Source organism: Euleptes europaea, chromosome 6 (assembly GCF_029931775.1).
Source record: "Euleptes europaea isolate rEulEur1 chromosome 6, rEulEur1.hap1, whole genome shotgun sequence".
Taxonomy (NCBI): Eukaryota; Metazoa; Chordata; class Lepidosauria; order Squamata; family Sphaerodactylidae; genus Euleptes; species Euleptes europaea.
Window position 1 is genome coordinate 26,107,718 of NC_079317.1, and position 20,239 is coordinate 26,127,956.

Sequence of the window (20,239 nt, forward strand, 5' to 3'; positions counted from 1 at the left end):
TATTTAAAATAACAAGAGTCCTGATATTTTGGCAGGTGGTGTTTTCTACCCAGTAACGCTAAACATTTTTGTAAAGGTTTGTTGGGGGGGGGGGGCTCCTACAAAGTACCCTGTTCCTGAAATCTCTGATTTATGCCAGTTCAAAAGCTCTAGCAATCAAGAAAATGGCATCAGTAGCACATCTATATAAGCCTCGTCTCCCTGCTGCTATGACAAGGGTAAGGTGAAGGAAGTGTCAGTGATGGTTTAACAAGACAGTTCCAAAGTAGGTTTGAGGTCAAAACTGTGACCCTTCAAAGCAGCCTTATATGGAATAACATCAGAACGGGGGGGGGGGGGAGTGAGAAAAAAGGTCGCCTCTCTGACACGCTCCTATACAAAAGTATACTATATATATCATAATAGCTAGCTGAGCTTTCAGTGAGCCCCTGGTTAGCGACGCTTAACATTTTAATGCATTGTTGGAAAATGTATTGATGAAATGTATATCAGTTCCCAGTGAATGAATACACCAATCCAAGATCTGAATCTTATTACTGTGCTTGATAGTTTCACTTGCTTTTTTAAATACACACAGACACATATAGAATATATATTCTTAACAAATATTATACTTCACCCATACATCACAATATTCATCTTTACGCATATCTTGGTGACATCCATGTTGGACTACTGTAATGTGCTCTTTGCAGGGGCAGCCTTTGAAGGCAGTTTAGAAATTTCAACCAGTGCACAATGCAGCAGCTGAGAGGCCAGCGGGGATATGCCATGATAAGGCCCTTCCCTCCGTGTTGTGTCGCCTGCTGTGGTTATCAGTCAGTTTCTGGGGCCAATTTAATGTGCTGATTTAAGACTGACCATTCTTGAAGCAAGAAATCTGAAGGACCGGTTCCCATACAATTTGAGGTCATCCACTGCTGCCCTGCCCTGCTCCAGAGGCCAGCACTCATTGAAGTAAACCTGGTATACACATGAGGCAGGGCTTTTTCTGTGGTAGCCCCAGGCTCTGGAATGCCTTGCCTCAAAAAGGAAGTGTATCTGACTTCTTCACCGTTGGCTTTCTGGAGAGAAGTGAAACCTGTGTGCTTCTCAAGTGCTTTTAATAAAACTTGACGCTTGTCTTCCTGGAGATGGATTTATACTTGTTGATGGTCTTCGTTTTAATCTTCACCAGCTGTTTTACACTGGCTGAGGAGTTCGTTTTACTGTTGTGGAATTGTGTGGGGCCTGTGGGGCAATATAATTCCACATATGCGTCTCCTGTAGATGAAAAGCACTCTCTGGCTCACTCAGACACATACTTGCACAAGAAGATCCAGACACACCCTTTCTTACACAGATCAGTCACAAGGACTGCGTCATAGCACCAAACAAGTGGTTGGATGGGATGGCTAATTTTGGCCAGTCAAATGAGTATGGACTGGTGGGTGGGTTCTGGAACAGTCGAGGTGGCCAGATGAGCCTGCCTGACCTCAGAGCCTGATCCTGTTGCTGTGCTCTCCAACAGAATGGAGTTGGTGGCAAGTAGGGCAGGCTCAGGCTTAAGTCCACCCAACTACCACAGCAGTGCCTATGTCTGAACCGGCCTGGAATGGGTGGAAGCAGCCTGCTCATCAGCCTCTGTTGCCAGGCTTGGCAGAAAAAGAGAGGATGGCAAGGGCATAGGGAGCAAATGGCTACATGTGGCTCTCGGTAGTGAAATAGAAAATGAGAGGAAGCAAAGAGAAGGGGTGCAGAGCTGCATGAGGTAGGAAAACAGGCTTTTCTTCGCAGGTAATAGGGTGGCACTGAACAAAATGGTTATACAAACTTGTTTGGAGAAATGTTTAGGGGCTATGGTCTATAGTGCTATGTACAGCTTATTGTACGTAGGATCCATTTCTGTCATTCCTATACCGCTTAATGTGCCGTGTGAATACTTACCTGATGCTTCAGTTCTTTCTGGTGGTTCCAGGCTTCTAAGATCCTAATGCAATGGTTATTGAATAGCCCATTGGGTGAACTGTACTGGCTCACTATGTGTGATCCGCCCTGAGTCTGTGTGAAAAAGGCGGACCATAAATAGAGTAAGTAAAATAAAATGGTGATTTAAAAAAGCTGATAAAGAGAAACCTGAAGTGGTACAAGGAGCAGAGTGTAGACCTGCAGAGGTGCAGAGACCAAGAAGAGAATGTACACTTTGGGGTGCAGAGAGAGAGAGAGAGAGCAGTATGCAAAAACTGTGGAGTGGAGAGGACAAATGGACCCTGGCTAATTGAGATGTGTTTAAAGAGGCCTGTAAATGATGCGTGGGGAGAGGAGCTGTGCCCTAAGGCGAAAAATTGGGTTAAAACAGATCGAATGCCACAAAAATGGCAACGCTTCCCTCTCTTGAATTAGTGAATGTATAAAAGTGGCTCTCGGAGCTGTTTGAATTATGGTTCCCCCTGGCTTAGAGCGCTGTGGTCTGCTTAGTTCTTAATTCCTGCAGTTTTTACAACAGTTATTCTTTTTATACCTTGTGAGAATTAATGCATTTTTTGTGATTTTATTTTAGTGCTTAGAAAGAGCTATGAAGTTTGCCTTTGAAGAATTCCATCTTTGGTATCAGTTTGCACTGTCCCTAATGGCAGCAGGAAAAGTAGGTTTCATTGCTGATTTTGTTTCATTGAGTGCTGATGACAGTGGTATTGTAGGCTACAGTCTTGTGCACATTGAGTCGATGGAATTTCGGTTTCTGTAACTGTGTGCCAGACTGACACTGCAGCTCTATTTATCTTCCAAAAACTGTAGCATTAGCACTGTCACCACCACATTTGTGCCGAGTTGCAGTCTGTTCAGTATTAGGCTAAACGCCCTAGAAACTCTACGGGATAAATGTTAATCATTTTTATTCATTTCAAATAAAGCATGGCATAAAAGTACTTTGGCAGCATCTTGATAAATTAAATCTCTGGCCGAGATGTATTTTTTATCCATGTTTCCATCTCAACTGCATGTTCCTTTCTTTGTGTGTGTGTGTATGTTTAAAACAAGGTTCCTTCCTTGGGCTTATGAAGCCTCTGGAATCGTTTATCAAGGAGGAGAGAGAGAGATGTAAATTATTAACTATTTCTTCTGATGCCTTCTTCTCTTGGAAAAACTCACCCCTGGCCCACTTTTACCCTTTGCTGTGGAAAAATGCAGGCACCTATGAGCTTTCTGCAGTGCAAGCAGAAGTGGCTCAATGGTGCTTTTCCCAGTTAGAAAATGGCAGGGGAGGAAAGAGCTAGTTTTCCTTCCTTCTTGCACAATTTCCCCTCTTGATCAAACAATCCCGAAGGCTGCATTTGCTGAAGAAAAGTTGTATTTTTAGAATAAGCATGGAGAGAGAGTAACATGTAAGTAGAGTTACACCCTTCTAAAATATAGTTGAGCAAGGGTTTCCATCCATCGGCTGGCAAGCAGCAAGAGGGGGAAGGAGTGGGGATAACAACGCGCCAGTGACACAACATCATTTCCAGCAAAACCCGGAAGTGACATCACTGTTGGTGTGATGCTCTAGGATACCTACAAAACTCTACCAGTGCGGTGACATCAGTTCCAGGTTTTCACAGGAAGGCATGATGGCACGACGACTCTCCCCTACTTTTCCCCCAGTGCCCTGCTGAGCGGTGGTGGGGACGCCAAGTGGATGGCAGCTTAGCAAATGGATGGTTGTGTTTCACAATTTCCAGCAGATGCTGGTGGTGGAAAGTGCTGTCAAGTCCCAGCTAGCTTGCCTTGAAAACCCTGCGGGGTCTCCTTAAAAGATGAACGGAAGTGGTTTGCCACTGTAGCTGTCAATGCTGGAATTAAATTTATGTCATGTTTTTTTAAATGTGTTGAGCATTTTGCAAGGGCTTGATACTGCATGTGTCTTACCATTTGGTCTTATACTGAGTCATGTTTTCTGTGCAGTCTGCTCGAGCTGTGAAAGTCTTGAAAGAGTGTATACGTTTGAAACCAGATGATGCCACGATCCCGCTCCTAGCTGCCAAATTATGCATGGGATCCCTTCATTGGGTAGGTTTTTCTGTTGGCTTTCTGTTTGAGTCGAGAGAAAAAAGAGAGCGTTTAAAGATATGTGCACGCTGTTTTGCAACTTGACATTCTTTGTACCGAGTGATTACTTGTGCTGTTCAAAACGTCAGATTTCCAGGAATGTGTTCGATTGAAAGGTATACGCTTTAAAAAAAAGAAAGCCTCCTTGAGCTTCCCCTAGCCGCTTTCATATTCTTTTCTGGGTTTCGCAGCACATGCACAGAATCGGGGGGAGGGTACACCCATGTGCCGTTGTTGCATGTGACAACGTATATTATATAGCATAATCCCTTGTCCTGTGAACCAAGGGGATCATGTGAGCAGTTGGACTTGATGGCCATTTGGTCCTTTTCAGTCTCTGATTCTGGGATCTTGTAATGCTGCTATGGATTCATGACTTTTTTGGTTTGAAAGTAAACTTGATTACATTAATGTCTGTGATTTAGAGAGCTCAAATGATGAACACAAGATCCTCAGGAAGTATCCCATTGAGTAATGATCAGACCAATTTTTGTGTTATATGGGGGTGAAGTCTAGACGTGAGTAGCATGCAGGATGCTGAACATGGGGATCATACCTGTCTTTCTTCTGCTGCATATCCATTTTCTAGGGTTTACCCGTGAAGTCAGTTAAGAATCTCCATAGTTTGGACCCAATTTTAAATGGGCCCAATTTAGCTCTTGCCATCCTGTTCTTTATCCCCCTTGCCCCGAGGAATGCCCCCTTTGACGCCGGTGCGAGCCCTTGCACCAGGGAAATGCTGCTGCGATGGCAGCACTGGCGCTCAAGCATGGCGCAACTGCTCCGCTCTCAGTGCCAGTGTAAGTGGCCCTGTGTTGGCGTCCATGCCAGTTTAGCTAGCACAAGTGGCACTTGCGCTGGCACAGAGGTCACGCCGGCTCCTGAGCTAGTTCAGAGATGTACAGAGCTAGTTCTGAGATGTACAGACCAATCCCCTTTCAGGGGATCATCTGTTACTGACAGTGCACTTGAAAGGCTTTGCCAATTCACAATGGTTTTGATTTTAAGTTGTATTAATTTTGGCTTCCTGCAGATGTCCATCAAATTAATATGAGCCCTTTCCACATGAGATTTGAGGAAGTTCCTGCCTATTGCAATTATTACATCCCTCTGTTTGTTTTGTTTTTAGTTAGAAGAAGCAGAAAGGTTTGCCAGAATGGTGGTCGATGTGGGGGACAAAACATCAGAGTTCAAAGCCAAAGGTTACTTAGCTCTGGGATTGACTTACAGCCTACAAGCTACAGATGGTACGTTAATTACACAGGTTCTTCTTTATAGGGTAAAGCGGCAATAACATGCAGCATCTAGAAACATGTCAAACAATGAAAATGATGACTTTTGCATGAGATTTCTCCCCCCACCCCCAGATAAGGTTTTTATGTTAACTTCATGGTCCCTGCCTGAATATCGCTAATTAAACCCCTGTTTTTAGCTTCCTTGCGAGGGATGCAAGAGGTCCTACAGAGGAAGGCGCTTCTTGCATTTCAAAGGTGAGTGGGCATCCCTTTTCATTCAGCTGTAGATAATTTTTAAAACCGCTGATGTGTGTTTTTAAAGAGGATATTTTTATAAGTTATTATGCAATGTGGATTTTTACCTCTGGAGGGCTGTTTTCATGAGAGCAGAGCCTATTTGCTTCATGAAGTAAGGCTGGCAAATCCAGTCTGATTCCAAAGGATTTCCTCTTATTTCATTATTAAAATATAGCTGATACCAGCTAACAGAGAATAATTAATGGTTTGAGTGCAAATTTCCTTCTAAAAAAGAGGGCAGCTCTGAATAACTCTGAATAAGAGAGTATTTGTGGCCCCGCTGTTGTGGTCACACCGGTTTGCAATATTTGAAACTGATTCATGTGTTTTCCATCTAAAAGCGCTCTGCCTTCACCATGACTGATGTGTGGCTCGTGAATTTCTACAGACAGTAAGCCTGGAGACCGAAATAGGGTATTTACTTCTTTCATTTACAGCCCACCTTTCTTCCATCAAGGAACTCAAGGTGACGGGCATAGGTTCTCCAGAGGTCTCCTATCCTCGCTCTGACCACTCATTCTTGCTTAGCTTCAACGAGGTGGCTGGGTCATGTGTCTTCAGGCCATGCTCTAATGCCACTAGAATTATGCTTTATGTTCTAGAAGCTTGGCACACATGCACATGTCTACTAGATTCGCTGAGACTGAGGAACATCCTCTTCTGCAGTGGTTCCAGGGGGTGAGGCAGTCTTGCAGGGTGGGAGGGCACCACCTCTAGGTTGAAGTCAGGATCGTCACTCGGAGCAGCAACAAGGGGAGGGGCTTCTTCTTTCGCTCGTAGCCCTCCCCTATTTCGTTAGCAGGCATCTTTTTCTTGGGGTGAGGATGTATTCGGAGTTTGTTATTTTGTTTTTGTTTTACCTTGTAATTTGTTAATTGTTATTGTAAGATTCCTTGATCCAAGAGGAAAGACATGGTATAAATATTTTAATCAACAAATTAAAAAGAAGACTTTTCGGTTTTGCTCTTACCAGAATGGGCGGAGTAGCAGTTATTCAATCAAAATTCTCCCTCCCTCCCTCCCTCCCTCAGATGAGGTTAAAGTGAGTTGTGGATCACCTCCCACTTCCCCAAATCACAAAGCCAGAAAATGCGTTGCACACTGCTTGGATGTGTCTCCCCACTTTCGTTCATGCTGCTGTCTCGACAGTGACCAGTCTTGCTTGATTCCCCCACCCCCACTCTCGGTCTTTTTTGTCCCTGCACTTGGGGCTGGGTAGGGGCCTCAGCAGTGGCTACAATGCTCCCCTCCCTTGCTCCTCTCAGCCATGTAAGGCATGCCTGTCTCATTGTTGGGTCTGGGTTTCCTGAGTTTTCAGGACCCAACTGGGGTTCCCCACAGCAACTGTGGGGGCATGGTTTTTAAAATACACCTGGTTGGCCATTGTGTGAACAGACTGCTGGACTTGATGTGCCTTGGTCTGTTCCAGCATGGCTTTTGTTATGTTCTTAAAATGCCAGGCCTGGGACATCTCTAGCACCCTAGGATGCAAAAAGAGAAATCAAATCTTGCTGTCCTGAGAGGGATCTGGAGAGTCTCTGCCTAAAACGCTCAATACATTCCAAACCTGCTTCTGAGCCTCTCCCATAAAACAGCTTCCTTGCAGCCAACACTTCTGAGTGCCAAGCATCAGAACACATATTTAAAAGGAGGTGCTATGAAGAAGAGAGCACACAATTCAGTGGGGAAAAATTATGTGTGTGTGTTAAGTGCCGTCAAGTTGCTTCCGACTCATGGCGACCCTATGAATCAAAGTCCTCCAAAATGTCCTATCTTTGACAGCCTTGCTCAGATCTTGCGAATTGAGGGCTGTGGTTTCCTTTACTGAGTCTTCAACAATTTCCTCATTGTCATTGTAATTCTCTTGTACTTTTGTCTTCTTGATGTTCAGCTGTAGTCCTGCTTTGGCACTTTCTCTTTTAACTTTCAGCAGTAGTTGTTTCAAGTCTTTGCTATTTTCTGCCAGTAATGTAGTATCATTGGCATATCTCAAATTGTTAATGTTCCTCCCTCCAATTTTCACTCCACCTTCATCTAAATCTAAGCCAGCTTTCCTAATTATATGTTCTGCATATAGATTGAAGGGAAAAAATATGCTACACAGCTAATCTATGGGACTGGGAGTTATGGGCACCTTTAGCTTTAACTTTTTCTTTTTGTGAATGGGAAATGTGGTAAATAGGAAATGAATAATGGGATGCAGCAATTTTTTTTTGTCTTGTAATTACTGTTTCAAAAATCCAGTTAAAATGAAGCCTGGTTTATAGTGCAATCCTATACAGTATCGCTGCAGAATTAGCCCACTGAAGTCAGTGGGCTTAGAGTGGAGTAACTTTGCGTAGGATTGCACCGCTAAAGCGGTAACCATCTGTCAGCTGCCCAGCGACCCATGGGACATTATCATGTTCAGATCTCAGAAAACAGTCCAGAAAAACAATCCACGCTTAATACACTTGCTCAGATGCTTGATGTGGCAAAGGAGATGATGGGAGGTAGTGTCATCTCTAACAATATGTGACAACCAACTACTAGACTCATATTTTCTACTGTGGAAAATTCATGGGTGGGGAGGGGAGGAAAAATGTGCTCCAAATGGGTTGGTTTTCCCCTAAACTGCCAAGACATAGAAGGCTGATCGTTCCCTAACTTGCTACAGCATAGCTGACAGGGGCAAGGGGGACCTGGGCATTTAAAGTATCTTAACAGACTAAACTATCCTTAATATTTTTCAGAGCTCACACTTTGTCTCCAACTGATCACCTGGCAGCTTTCTATCTGGCTTTGCAGTTTGCTATATCCCGGCAGGTTAGTTTAAAATTTGACATGTTTTAAAGAATTGGCATTAGCACTGTTAACTAACTTACTTATGCGTTCTGCTGTTTTTCACATTGCTAGGCAAAATCTCTATGTGTGGATAATATTTTTTTTTCAGTGAAATGCCCAGCAAATATTAGTAAATGTATATGAAATATAGCTATGGTGGTTACTGTTCACCTGTGTATGCATTCGTTTTTTGACCTTTCTGCTGCTTTGGCGTGCCAAGAAGTTGAAAAATCAATTGCAGGTTCTTCATTCTTAAAAATAAAGGCTTGCTCTCACTTAGATTTTTAACAATCACGATGGGTAGCCATGTTAGTCTGTTACTAGCAGTAGAAAAGAGTAGGAGTTCAGTAGCACATTAAAGACTAACAAAATTTCTGGCAGGGTATGAGCTTTTGTGAGCCACAGCCAGTGTCTGAAGAAGTGAGCTGTGGCTCACGAAAACTCATACCATGCCAGAAATTTTGTTAGTCTTTAAGGTGCTACTAGACTCCTACTTTTTTCTACTGTTCGATTTTTAAGAGGGACTTAGAAGTATGTTCAGGAAGAATCCAAACCCCACAACCTGAAAAGTTCAGAATCTTCAGCTTGTCCCTCCCATTCCAAAACACAGCCAGTCCCTTGTTGTGTCTGTTTTTTGGTAAAAAGGAATGCTTTCTGCACTTCTGAATTGGTGCTCTAATGCTGCACCAGGAACATGTAAAGCTCCTATGGTGATTTGTGGCAGAGGACAGGGGCGCCTGTTGGTGTCTGAACTAGCAATAGTCTCATATTGCAGTCTGAATTCTCCAGTCTCAGACTTGCAGATCTCCAGTGGCAGTTGCATCTCAGTGTGTGTGAAGCCAGCGTACAACTTTTCCAAATGAAAGTGCTGTTATAAACTCATGTGAACACACATGAAGCTGCCTTCTACTGAATCAGACCATTGGTCCATCAAGGTTAGTATTGTCTACTCAGACCTGCAGCAGCTCTCCAGGGTCTCAGGCAGAGGTCTTTCACATCACCTACTTGCCTAGTCCCTTTAACTGGAGATGCCGGGGATTGAACCTGGGACCTTCTGCATGCTGGGACCCAGCAGGCTTCATGTGGAGGAGTGAGAAATCAAACCCGGTTCTCCAGATTAGAGTCCACTGCTCTTAACCACTACACCACGCTGGCTAATGCCTACTGCTGGGACTGCTGGGATGAGCGGCCTTCACCTCTGGCTCATAGTTTCACAAGGGCCACTCCGTTTGGCTTCCCAGTCAGTTCCTGGCTGCAGCGGTTGGGGCGACCTCCCAACCAGGCTCAGGACTGGCAGAGAGCATCAGCTTTGGGGGCAGCAGGTCATATGGAAGGAGGCGCCACAAGTTCCTTGGTTGCTCCGACAGTCGCTGTGGTGGTGACTACCACCAAAGCAGCCGGCACTGTTGACATCACCGACACTCACCGGCAGACCTGCCCTTCTTTTGAGGGAATGGGCGATGAGGACCAGATTTAGGGTGGTAAGCTAGGCCAGCCAACACTGTGAGCTCTTATGTAATTAAAATCACATTTTCTCCCAGGCTACCGCTCAGCATCTGAATCTGTTACATAAAATACCGCAAAGCCGTATTTTGTTTAGCCAAAAGATCATTAAAAAAAAAATCTCAAGAAAAGTTTTGCTCCTTTCATTTCATGCATTTAGATAATAATGGAGCTGCTTTGTCTTTCCGAGGCCAGGTTTTGGAGTTTGTTTTTGGAAGTCAAGTTGAGCTTGGCAGCACATGGCCTTGGGCTGCTTTTAATTGCTAATGTACCACAATGGATGCTACCCAAAAAAATTCATTTCAGTCACTGGATATGAATACGTTGTTATTGGGGCATGCTTTCCCATTCTCGTGTTCTCATAAACTCCGCATACGGCGGAATTCCTCTAGGAAATGTGTGGTAATGACTCCTTTCAGCTTCTCTTTCTGACAGATCCCAGAGGCCTTGGGTTATGTCCGCCAGGCTCTGCAGCTGCAAGGAGACGACGCAAACTCTTTGCATCTGCTTGCCCTCTTGCTTTCGGCGCAGAAGCACTACCACGACGCTTTGAATATCATTGACATGGCCCTGAGCGAATACCCGGAAAACTTTATGTGAGTAGTCCTTCTGATTCTGTAGCATGCTCGGAATGACACAGGACCGAAGCGTTGAAATTTTTACGGCTCTCTGTTACGTGGTCTTGCTTGCCTTCTTCCGTGCTGCAGCATATTAAAGCTTTTCTACTTGGTGAATAATGATGTGGAATCCTATATCTTGAATTTTTATTTTGAAAGTGATCTGTTCAGTTTGTGGTATAATAAACTTCCTAGAGACATCCTTCCTGGCCCAGATAGCCCAGTCTCTTCAGATCTCAGAATCTAAGCAGGTTCTGCCGTAGTTAGTATTTGAATGGGAGATCACCAAGGAAGTCCAGGGTCGCTACACAGAGGCAGGCAGTGGCAAACCCCCTCTTGCCTTGCAAACCCTACTGGGCCACTATAAGTCAGCTGTGATTTGATGTCCCTTTCCACCACCACCAGGGATATCCTCATATACATGGGGATATGAGGGGCACCTGCTCCCATTCAGTTTGCAAGACCCGAGCAAGGCATCTTGGAGGTCATTAATTCATAGGGTCGCCATAAGTCAGAAGCAACTTGATGGCGCTTAACACAGATACACACACACACACACACACATCTCTCATTGGGGCCTGCCTGTGTACAAAGACTTACTTTGAAGTTCCTTCTTCATGTGCCTTCGGAACTAAGGCCATAAAGGGAAGGACCTTCTCTGTTTTGACCCTCTGTTTAGTGCCCAATTTATTTGTCTTTCAGCTCCAGGCCAAATCCTTGGAGGTTAGTGTGTTATGTGGCCTTTTAGGGGTTTTATGCTGTCTTATTGGCCATTGGTTTTATGATTGAGGCTGGCTAGTTTTTTATGGTTTCATGATCTTACAACTTTGTGATTTAAGTCAGTGAGTTCCCATGACTTTTATACTGTGTATTCATTTGTTTTTCTTTTAATTTTGTAAGTCATTGTATTAGAGGGGTTGATATGTAAATTGCTTTGAACAGGTTCCCTCCGGTGGAAGAGATATAGAAGTGACTTTTTAAAAGGTCAAACCATGGTTGGAGTTAAAAACCGTGATATCTCAATGAATCAATTTCTGGTTTTGTTCAGCAGTTTCATCAATCTTTATTTTTGTCACTACTCCTATACAAAGTGACCCTTATAAATCTGCAGCTTGGGCTAAGAAAAGTCTTGGTTAACCATGTTAACAAAGAAATGTGGATGTCACGAAGTACTGCTTTGTCATGTGAAAGCATTATCTTGAGAGGCTGGTAATGTCCATTGAACTTGCTTGTGAAATTGGTTCTTGTAGGTTATCCGGGCTGTGTAACCGTGGTCTTGGTATTTTCTTTCCTGACGTTTCGCCAGCAGCTGTGGCAGGCATCTTCAGAGGAGTAGAGACACTGTCCTTCAGTGTTACTCCTCTGAAGATGCCTGCCACAGCTGCTGGCGAAACGTCAGGAAAGAAAATACCAAGACCTCGGTTACACAGCCCGGATAACCTACAAGAACCAATGAACTCTGACCGTGAAAGCCTTCGACAATATTTTGCTTGTGAAAGTTTTGATTATATGTACTCTGAAGGGGAAACAAAACTAATGTGAGGAAAATTAACAAGTCTACCAAACTCATAAGGTTTATGCTGCTTAGAAAATTGAGATAGTAGTGTAGTAGTTGTAGTAGAGTCCTTGTGATGGAGTATTTCTTAGTTGGATGTAATAAGTGCTGGAAAGTGTTAGGCATTGCACAGAATATTGCGAACTCCATTGCGAAATGCTATGTGTTTGCTAAAAAGGGTTTCCAAAGCAACTTGAAACTTAAGTTCATTGTTGTCTTTTGGCACTTTCTCCAAAAGAAAGTTTCAAAAATATTTCATTAAATGTCAATAACTTAACAAGAATGATGGGTTGTAGCCAACACTGATTCTGCTGGCGGAAAACTCCTTCTGCAGAAGAAAAGTTCCTCTGTCAATGGAACGGAGCCATTGGATAGAGTCCTGCGGCCTCTTGCCACCCCATCCTAAGATGTTTATGCCAGTAGGCAGCTGATGTTGGCATGGCATACCCACTAGTTAGCATCCCGTGGCTTTTCTGCAGAGGGGAATCAATACTGGAAATACCTTAAGGCAAGCTGTGGTCAAACAGTGATTCTGCTGGAGGTCTTGGTGCCTGACCCCAACAACATCCAGCAATCCCAGGGCAGTATGTCACCACCCCTTCCCCGAATGATCTGTTCATGCAGACACAGCCAGCGTCTCCCTCCTGATGGGGCCACAGCCCCCTGAAGCCACACAACCGCCATGCACACATGGTGCACCAGAAGCACTTACTGCCAAGGAGGCTGGTGGTGCAAGCACCAGGAAACCTGGAGTTACCATACTCCAGGGAGCTTCTCCGACATGGGTTCAAGTCCCTGCCTATTTTGAATTGTCCCATTGAACTTCTGGGTAAACATGCATATGATTGAGCTGTGTTACTTATGTTCTGAAGATCTGACTTTTTTTAATGCGACCCACACATCTTACAGCATGCCATTATCACTTGATTTCTTTAGCATCTCCAGAGACTGATAATAAAGCTAGTTACTTAGGGGGGTAGACAAAAGAGAGAGCCAGTGTAGTGTAATGGTTAAGAGCAGTGGATTCTCTGATCTGGAGAACCGGGTTCAATTCCCCACTCCTCCCCATGAAGTCTGCTGGGTGACCTTGGGCCAGTCACAGTTCTTCCAGAACTCTGCCAGCCCACGCAGAGGGCAAGCAATGGCAAACCACCTCTGTACGTCTCTTGCCTTGAAAATCCTATGGGGTCACTATAAGTTAGCTGTGACTTGATGGTGCATGCACACACAAAGTAAAGTACTACTGTCATTAAAATATTTACTTTTCTAAGAAGTACCGTATTTACAAGCATGGATGAAAGGAAAAACACATATTTTAATAACCAGTCTTTTTTCCTCATTGGGGACCAGGTGAGAAATAAATTGATATAAATAGTCTGGGTATATTGCCATACAAGCACTATATTTTAAAGTGAATTATTAAAGACAAATGTCTGATACAGAATTTAGAGATTAATAGTTGTCCTGTAGGAGAATATGGATCATTAGGTTTTCTGATGCTAATTAGCGATGAAAGAAAACTGCAGATGTTTTGCAAAAGAATAATGCCAGGATGTCGCTAAACTGAGAAAATGCTCATTTCTAACAACAGCTATAACTTCAAAATGGAAATATTGGAATGGAAAGAGGAGGCATCATTATTCTGAAGCTGCCTTATATGCCTTTGCATCCTTTACAAGCATTCTTTACAACACTCCTGCCACCTTCTGACTAGAATAAAAGGACTCAGATCTCCACTTCTATTCTACTGTGTCTGACGAAGGGAGCTTTGACCCTCTAAAGTTTACACCCTGAAGCTCTTGTCAGTCTCTAAGGTGCTACTGGACTCAAATCTAACTATTCAAAACAGTTATGCTCTAGTGGCAAACCCTCTGTGGAGGATTCAATGATCTGGACGTACCCTGAAATGTTCAAAACAGATAAAAGGAAGTATTTCTTCACACAACGCATAGTTAAATTGAGGAACTCCCTGCCCCAGGATGTGGTGATGGCTGCCAACTTGGAAGGCTTTAAGAGGGGAGTGGACATGTTCATGGAGGAGAGGGCTAATCATGGCTACTAGAAAAAATGGATACTAGTCATGATGCATTCCTATTCTCTCCAGGATCAGAGAAGCATGCCTATTATATTAGGTGCTGTGGAACACAGGCAGGATGGTGCTGTAGTCATCTTTGTGGGCTTCCCAGAGGCACCTGGTTGGCCACTGGGTGAACAGACTGTTGGACTTGATGGGCCTTGGTCTGATCCAGCATGGCCTTTCTTATGTTCTTATGTAAACAATTATGTATAGGGCATAGGCGCTAAAGCAAGATGGGCAATTTCTGTGTTCTTGGGGACCACTTTTTACAAACGTCTGTATGCTGTAGTAAACTTGGTATCATCTTAGGAAAATGGCTTTCAGTTATGAAGAGATGCGTGTTCTATGCAGGGCTGGCATGCCGCTGCATAGAAAAATCTCACATTTGGAAAACAGTCCTTCTTTCTTTGTGAAACTAGGCAAAAAATTTACCATTGTCTTGATTAAAACTTACTGGACACCATCAGAGTACTATGAAATTGTTTTGTTGGCTAGGTATAACCCATTTAGTCATTGTAGAAAATGTGCACAAGAACAAAGCTGGCAAAAAAATTGATCCGTGTACAAAAGAATGTTTATGGCCTACTTGACTTGTTAGAATTCAGCATACCTACAAGTTCAAAGAACTTTGCAAGGGTGACAGATTCGTTGACTTAACACTTTTTTTTAAACTTGGAACTTCTAATGAATTTCCTTTCCATGCTATATGAAAGTGAGTGTTCTTTCTTCCTAATTGTTTTCAGTTTAATCCTCTGGCAAGCAGCCCTCCACAAAAGAACTGTTTAGTAAGCAAAATAAACTGTTGCATTATTCAAGGGTAATTTCTTCAGTATTGCAAAGGTTCTATTTTCACTATTATAAAGCTTTATAGGAAAAATCTTAATTTTAGATGTTAAGAGAAATTCCTTAAATTAAGAGTGCACAGGCATGCCTATGCACAGAAACACTGTGTTCTTTGAATGCTGGCCCTTGCTTGCTACTTCCAACAGCTTGATTTTATTAATACTTTTAAGGTCAGCATTTTTTAAATTTTCTGCCTTTCTTTCCACATTAACTTGTTTAACTTGCAGATAAAACGTCATTTGTTGGGGGAGGGGGGTTCTGTCTCACCCTGGCCCCCTCTCCCTTATTCCACCCCTCTCCTGTCACTGCAAGATAGAGATCTACCCAGTTGTCCTTGTCTACCCTGCTTCCTGCCTTTGAAAGAATTTCCTGTGGGCCGCACAGTCCTGGGTTCGTTTAAAGCCCCGTGAAAAGGGGCGTGGTCTTGCTGGGTGTGAATAACATAGATGGTTGGGTTACCAGCCCAGGCCTTCCCTTCCTGCACCTCTGCTACCTTAGAGGGCCTTTCCTCTGGCATGTGTTGGCCTGAGAAATGTGAGGATGCTGCTCATCTCACCTGTGAGATTGCCTGCAGGCGTGGCTCAGTGGCAGAGCCCTGCCTCCTCTCTGTGCGGCATCCACCCTGCCCTTCCTCACCTGCTGTCAGGTGGGACTTCCACAAGGTCTTGCTATGGTAGCTCTAGCCACCGTTGGGGCCTGTGCCCTCTACCTGGGGTCCTCCACTTGCCCAGGTAAGTTTGGGGGCAAGGCTGTGATCCCCGGACACAAGGCTAAATTCTAAACCCTCTTATGCTTAAAGGTAATTGTGCCAATCTTTTTTTTTTCTTTTAAGGAGTGTCTACCATAAATCTTGCATTTTCACTGTATATAATTTAAAGTCAGCTCACATTTTATAAACTCAATTTTCCGAGTTGTGTTTTTGTTTAATGTGTTTTGCTGAGCAAGCATGTTCTGGAGTGACGCCCTCTGGACAAGATTAGATTGCTTCCAAAACCTCCTTAGCTTCATTACATGATATTTTGTAAGCCACTGAAAATGCAGCTTTTCTTTCTGTAATTCACACCACTTGTATTTCCGTGCTTCTCGTTGCTCCATTTTTGTTCCGTAGTCTTACCCTATAGCAGGAGCTCCATCAGAACTCACTGTTCCTAGCAGGACCTCTAATGCTAAGCCGTGCGTTGTGGAGGCCACCGCCACATTTCCTTGTGCATGTGGTCCTCATTCTTACCCCTTGTAACTTGTCTGTTCCCTTTTCCAAGTGGCATATAGAACATGCTGTGCCCACTAGTGTGAAATTTGTTTGTAGTGAGTCTTAAAATCCTTCTCTTGGAGGGCTCTGGGTTCTCTGTGCGGGCTTCTTTTCCTCTCCCCAGAACAGACACCCTGTGAGGTAGGTGAGTCTGAGAGCTCTAAGAGAACTGTGACTAGCCCAAGGTCACCCAGCTGACTTCATGTGTAGGAGTGGGGAAACAAACTCGGTTCACCAGAGTAGAGTCCGCTGCTCTCAACCACTACACCATGCTGGCTCTCAGCAATTCAGTGGGGTGTAGTGCTTAAGAGGGTCAAACTACCGTAGTATCTGGAAGACCCAGGTTCGAATGCCGACATGCTGTGAAATCTCACTGGGTGACCTTGGGCCAGTTGCACTCTGTTAGCCCAACCTACTCCACAGAGTAGTTGTGAGGGTAAAATGGAGGAAAGGAGAATGATGTAAGCTACCTATTGAAGAGAAAGGCAGGGCATAAATGAATTAAATAAACAATAAAATATTTATAAATAAATTAGCTGTATTGGGTCCGCTCAGGGATATCCAGAATGATTCAAAAAACTGCCAAATTCAGGGAGTGTTCTCCGACAGAAACACCTAGTCATTTCAGTAAAGCCGGGTAACTGTTTTAAAGCAGAATTCTGCTGCCCCTTGCTCTAAACAACCAATAGCGTCTTACATTCTTTGTCTTATCCACCAAACCACTGAGCATTGAGCCCTTCTAAAGAAGAGACAATAAACTTATTTATTTTGTGTTGTATTGTTAGTGTGACTCACTGAAGGGGAGGGAGGAAGTAGTATAAAGTACCTCAGATTCGTATTTTATCTCCCCAGGGTGCCTGTATAATATCAGCACATAGCCCACCACAAGTATTTGTTAATTGCCTTACAGACCACTCACAACCCATGCCAAAACAAAAATCAACTCAGTCACTGCTACTGGAAGGTGTGATGGAGTGGGTGAGGAGATAAGAAAACACCTGGCTAATGTACCATCCCTTTAAATTGTAAAGGGCCATTATTTTCTATGAGGTAGACCTGGCTGCTGATTTTGGGGCCCTGTCTCCCCATATAAAATAATGGCCCTTTAAAGTGTAAAGGGCTTGGAGACCCCAACTAGCAGCTAAATTGAGGAATTCCCTGCCCAGGATGTGGTGATGGCTGCCATCTTGGAAGGCTTTAAGAGGGGAGTGGACATGTTCATGGAGGAGAGGGTTATCCATGGCTAATAGTTAAAATGAATACTAGTCAGATGCATACCTATTCTCTCTAGTATCAGAGGAGCACGCCTGTTATATTAGGTGCTGTGGAGCACAGGCAGGATGGTGCTGCTGCAGTCTTGTTTATGGGCTTCCTAGAGGCACCTGGTTGGCCACTGTGTGAAGAGAGTGCTGGACTTGATGGGCCTTGATCTGATCCAGCATGGCTTTTATTGTGTTCTTATGTTCACGCTTTTTTTTTCTTAACCACTGCACTGAATGCCACTTAAGTTCTTTTCCACAATTCTGAATTTTCTGAGCAGATGCTGTGAAACTTAAAACATCTAGAAAGCCTCATCTCAGTCTACATACCTCTTTCTGCCAGAGGAACTCAAGTTGAATGCTTACAAGGCGTTACATGGTGAAATTTCATATTGAGGGGATTTTGGTGCTGCAAAGCTTTAGATGTATAAAACATGTACGTTACTGAGACTGGTGTGTGAGACCATCTGGTTCAGCAGTAGAGAAACTATAGTTTAGGAGTCCTACTAAGCCTCTTTTCCTCGAGGAAACCTTTGCCTACTTTTAAATTCAACATGGTAAGCTATCTCTTCAATCTATATGCAGAACATATAATTAGGAAAGCAGGATTAGATTTAGATGAAGGTGGAGTGAAAATTGGAGGGAGGAACATTAATAATTTGAGATATGCTGATGACACTACATTATTGGCAGAAAATAGTGAAGATTTGAAACAACTACTGCTGAAAGTTAAAAGAGAAAGTGCCAAAGCAGGACTGCAGCTGAACATCAAGAAAACAAAAGTAATGACTACAGGAGAATTACAGAACTTTAAGGTTGACAATGAGGAAATTGAAATTGTTCAAGACTTTCTATTCCTTGGCTCCACCATCAACCAAAAGGGAGACTGCAGCCAAGAAATTAGAAGGAGATTGAGAGTGGGAAGGGCAGCCATGAAGGAGCTAGAAAAGATTTTGAAGTGTAAGGATGTGACTCTGGCCACCAAGACTAGATTAATTCATGCCGTCATATTCCCTATTACTATGTATGGGTGTGAAAGCTGGACAATGAAGAAAGCTGATAGGAAGAAAATAGATTCCTTTGAAATGTGGTGTTGGAGGAGAGTGTTGCGGATTCCGTGGACTGCCAAAAAAACAAATCAGTGGGTTATAGATCAAATCAAGCCTGAACTGACCCTAGAAGCTAAAATGACTAAACTGAGGCTGTCGTATTTTGGTCACGTCATGAGACGACAAGAGTCACTGGAAAAGACCGTCATGATAGGAAAAGTTGAGGGCAGCAGGAAAAGTGGAAGACCCAACAAGAGATGGATTGACTCAATAAAGGAAGCCACAGCCTTCAATTTGCAAGATCTGAGCAAGGCTGTCAGAGATAGGACATTTTGGAGGACTTTCATTCATAGGGTCGCCATGAGTCGGAAACGACTTGACGGCACTTAACACACACAAGCTTCGGAGTGTGTTCAGAGTGAAGGGTCTTTTTAGCCTTGATCTTTTTGCTTTTCTTTCAGCACTAGTTGAGGATGTGGCATAATAAAATGCCATTGATAAATTGCATTAGTTCAAAATCCGATTGTAATGTTAACTTGAATCTTATATAGTCTGCTTTTCTTGCAATAAAACTTCAGTTGCAAAACTATTACTGACATGCCTAAAATGAATTCAGAGGTAAACTTATGATTAACGTTTTCTTGTGTTTTTTATCTTTTTGTCAACATTTCTGAGTGGCAATTTCCCACTTTACTATTTTCTCTTGTACCATTTTACGTCTGCACTATGAGAGACTAATAAACAATCCACTTACGATAGTGTCAGCCCTTGGCCCACAGAACCAGAAATCACCACAAAGTCATATAGAGTCCAAACAGGTGGTTTTTACTGATCAAATAGGCATACAGTGCAAACGAATAAAATGACAGCTATGAAAGGCTCACTAGCTGGGAGATATTATAAGGCAGGAAAGGCGGGAGATTACATGCAGGAATACAGTTTCCCAGGAGCTGAGTTTTCCCAGGCTTAGGCATGCGACCTTGGGGGGCAGACAATACAGTACAGAGACGGAGGCAATAACGAAACCGAGATAGCAGCCTGACATTCTGCTCCCCTCAAGGCCCCCTCCCAGTTCGCAAGGGGGCTGGCCTGTCCGGGTAAGCAATGTGAAAGGCGTCGACGAGGTCGGGGGCGGAGACATCCCGTGCGCGCACCCATTCGTCATAGGCAGGGGGGAAATGTTTCCAGCGAACTAGGTATTGGAGAGTGCCATGGTGAATACGGGAGTCAAGGATCTTGGAGACTTCGAAGTGTTCTTCCCCCCCCACCATGATGGGTTGCGCAGGCGGTGGGTTCGGATGCCACCGTGGAGAAGCAACATGGGGTTTGAGGAGGCTTATGTGAAAAACAGGATGCACACGCCTCAAGGATTTGGGGAGAGCCAGTTCCACTGTGACAGGGTTTATGACCCGAGTAATGGGGAAAGGGCCAATGAATTTGGCGCTGAGTTTATGGCACGGTTGGGTGGAACGGAGGTTTTTGGTGGAAAGGTAAACCAAAGTACCCACTTGCAGATCACCCCCGGGGGAGCGATGCTTGTCAGCTTGCTCTTTGTATTTACGTTTGGCCCGGTCGAGGTTGCTAACGAGCCAGGGCCAAGTGGTACGGAGGGCGTGTGCCCAGGAGGCAATGTCGGGGTTCCCCTCCCCCTCTACATCATCTGTAGG

At 43.9% G+C, this 20,239-nt stretch overlaps 1 protein-coding gene across 4 annotated transcripts in view; it reads left to right on the top strand.

Annotated features, from left to right (window-relative positions):
• TTC7B (tetratricopeptide repeat domain 7B) overlaps positions 1-20,239 on the top strand; it is a 128,382-nt gene that overhangs the window by 54,848 nt on the left and 53,295 nt on the right. For all 4 annotated transcript variants that reach the window (XM_056851308.1, XM_056851303.1, XM_056851305.1 and 1 more), the window contains 6 exons: positions 2,540-2,623; positions 3,922-4,026; positions 5,195-5,312; positions 5,498-5,555; positions 8,330-8,402; positions 10,359-10,519. In XM_056851308.1, the coding sequence (XP_056707286.1) occupies positions 2,540-2,623; positions 3,922-4,026; positions 5,195-5,312; positions 5,498-5,555; positions 8,330-8,402; positions 10,359-10,519 (599 nt within the window). The remainder of the gene's footprint in view (positions 1-2,539; positions 2,624-3,921; positions 4,027-5,194; positions 5,313-5,497; positions 5,556-8,329; positions 8,403-10,358; positions 10,520-20,239) is intronic.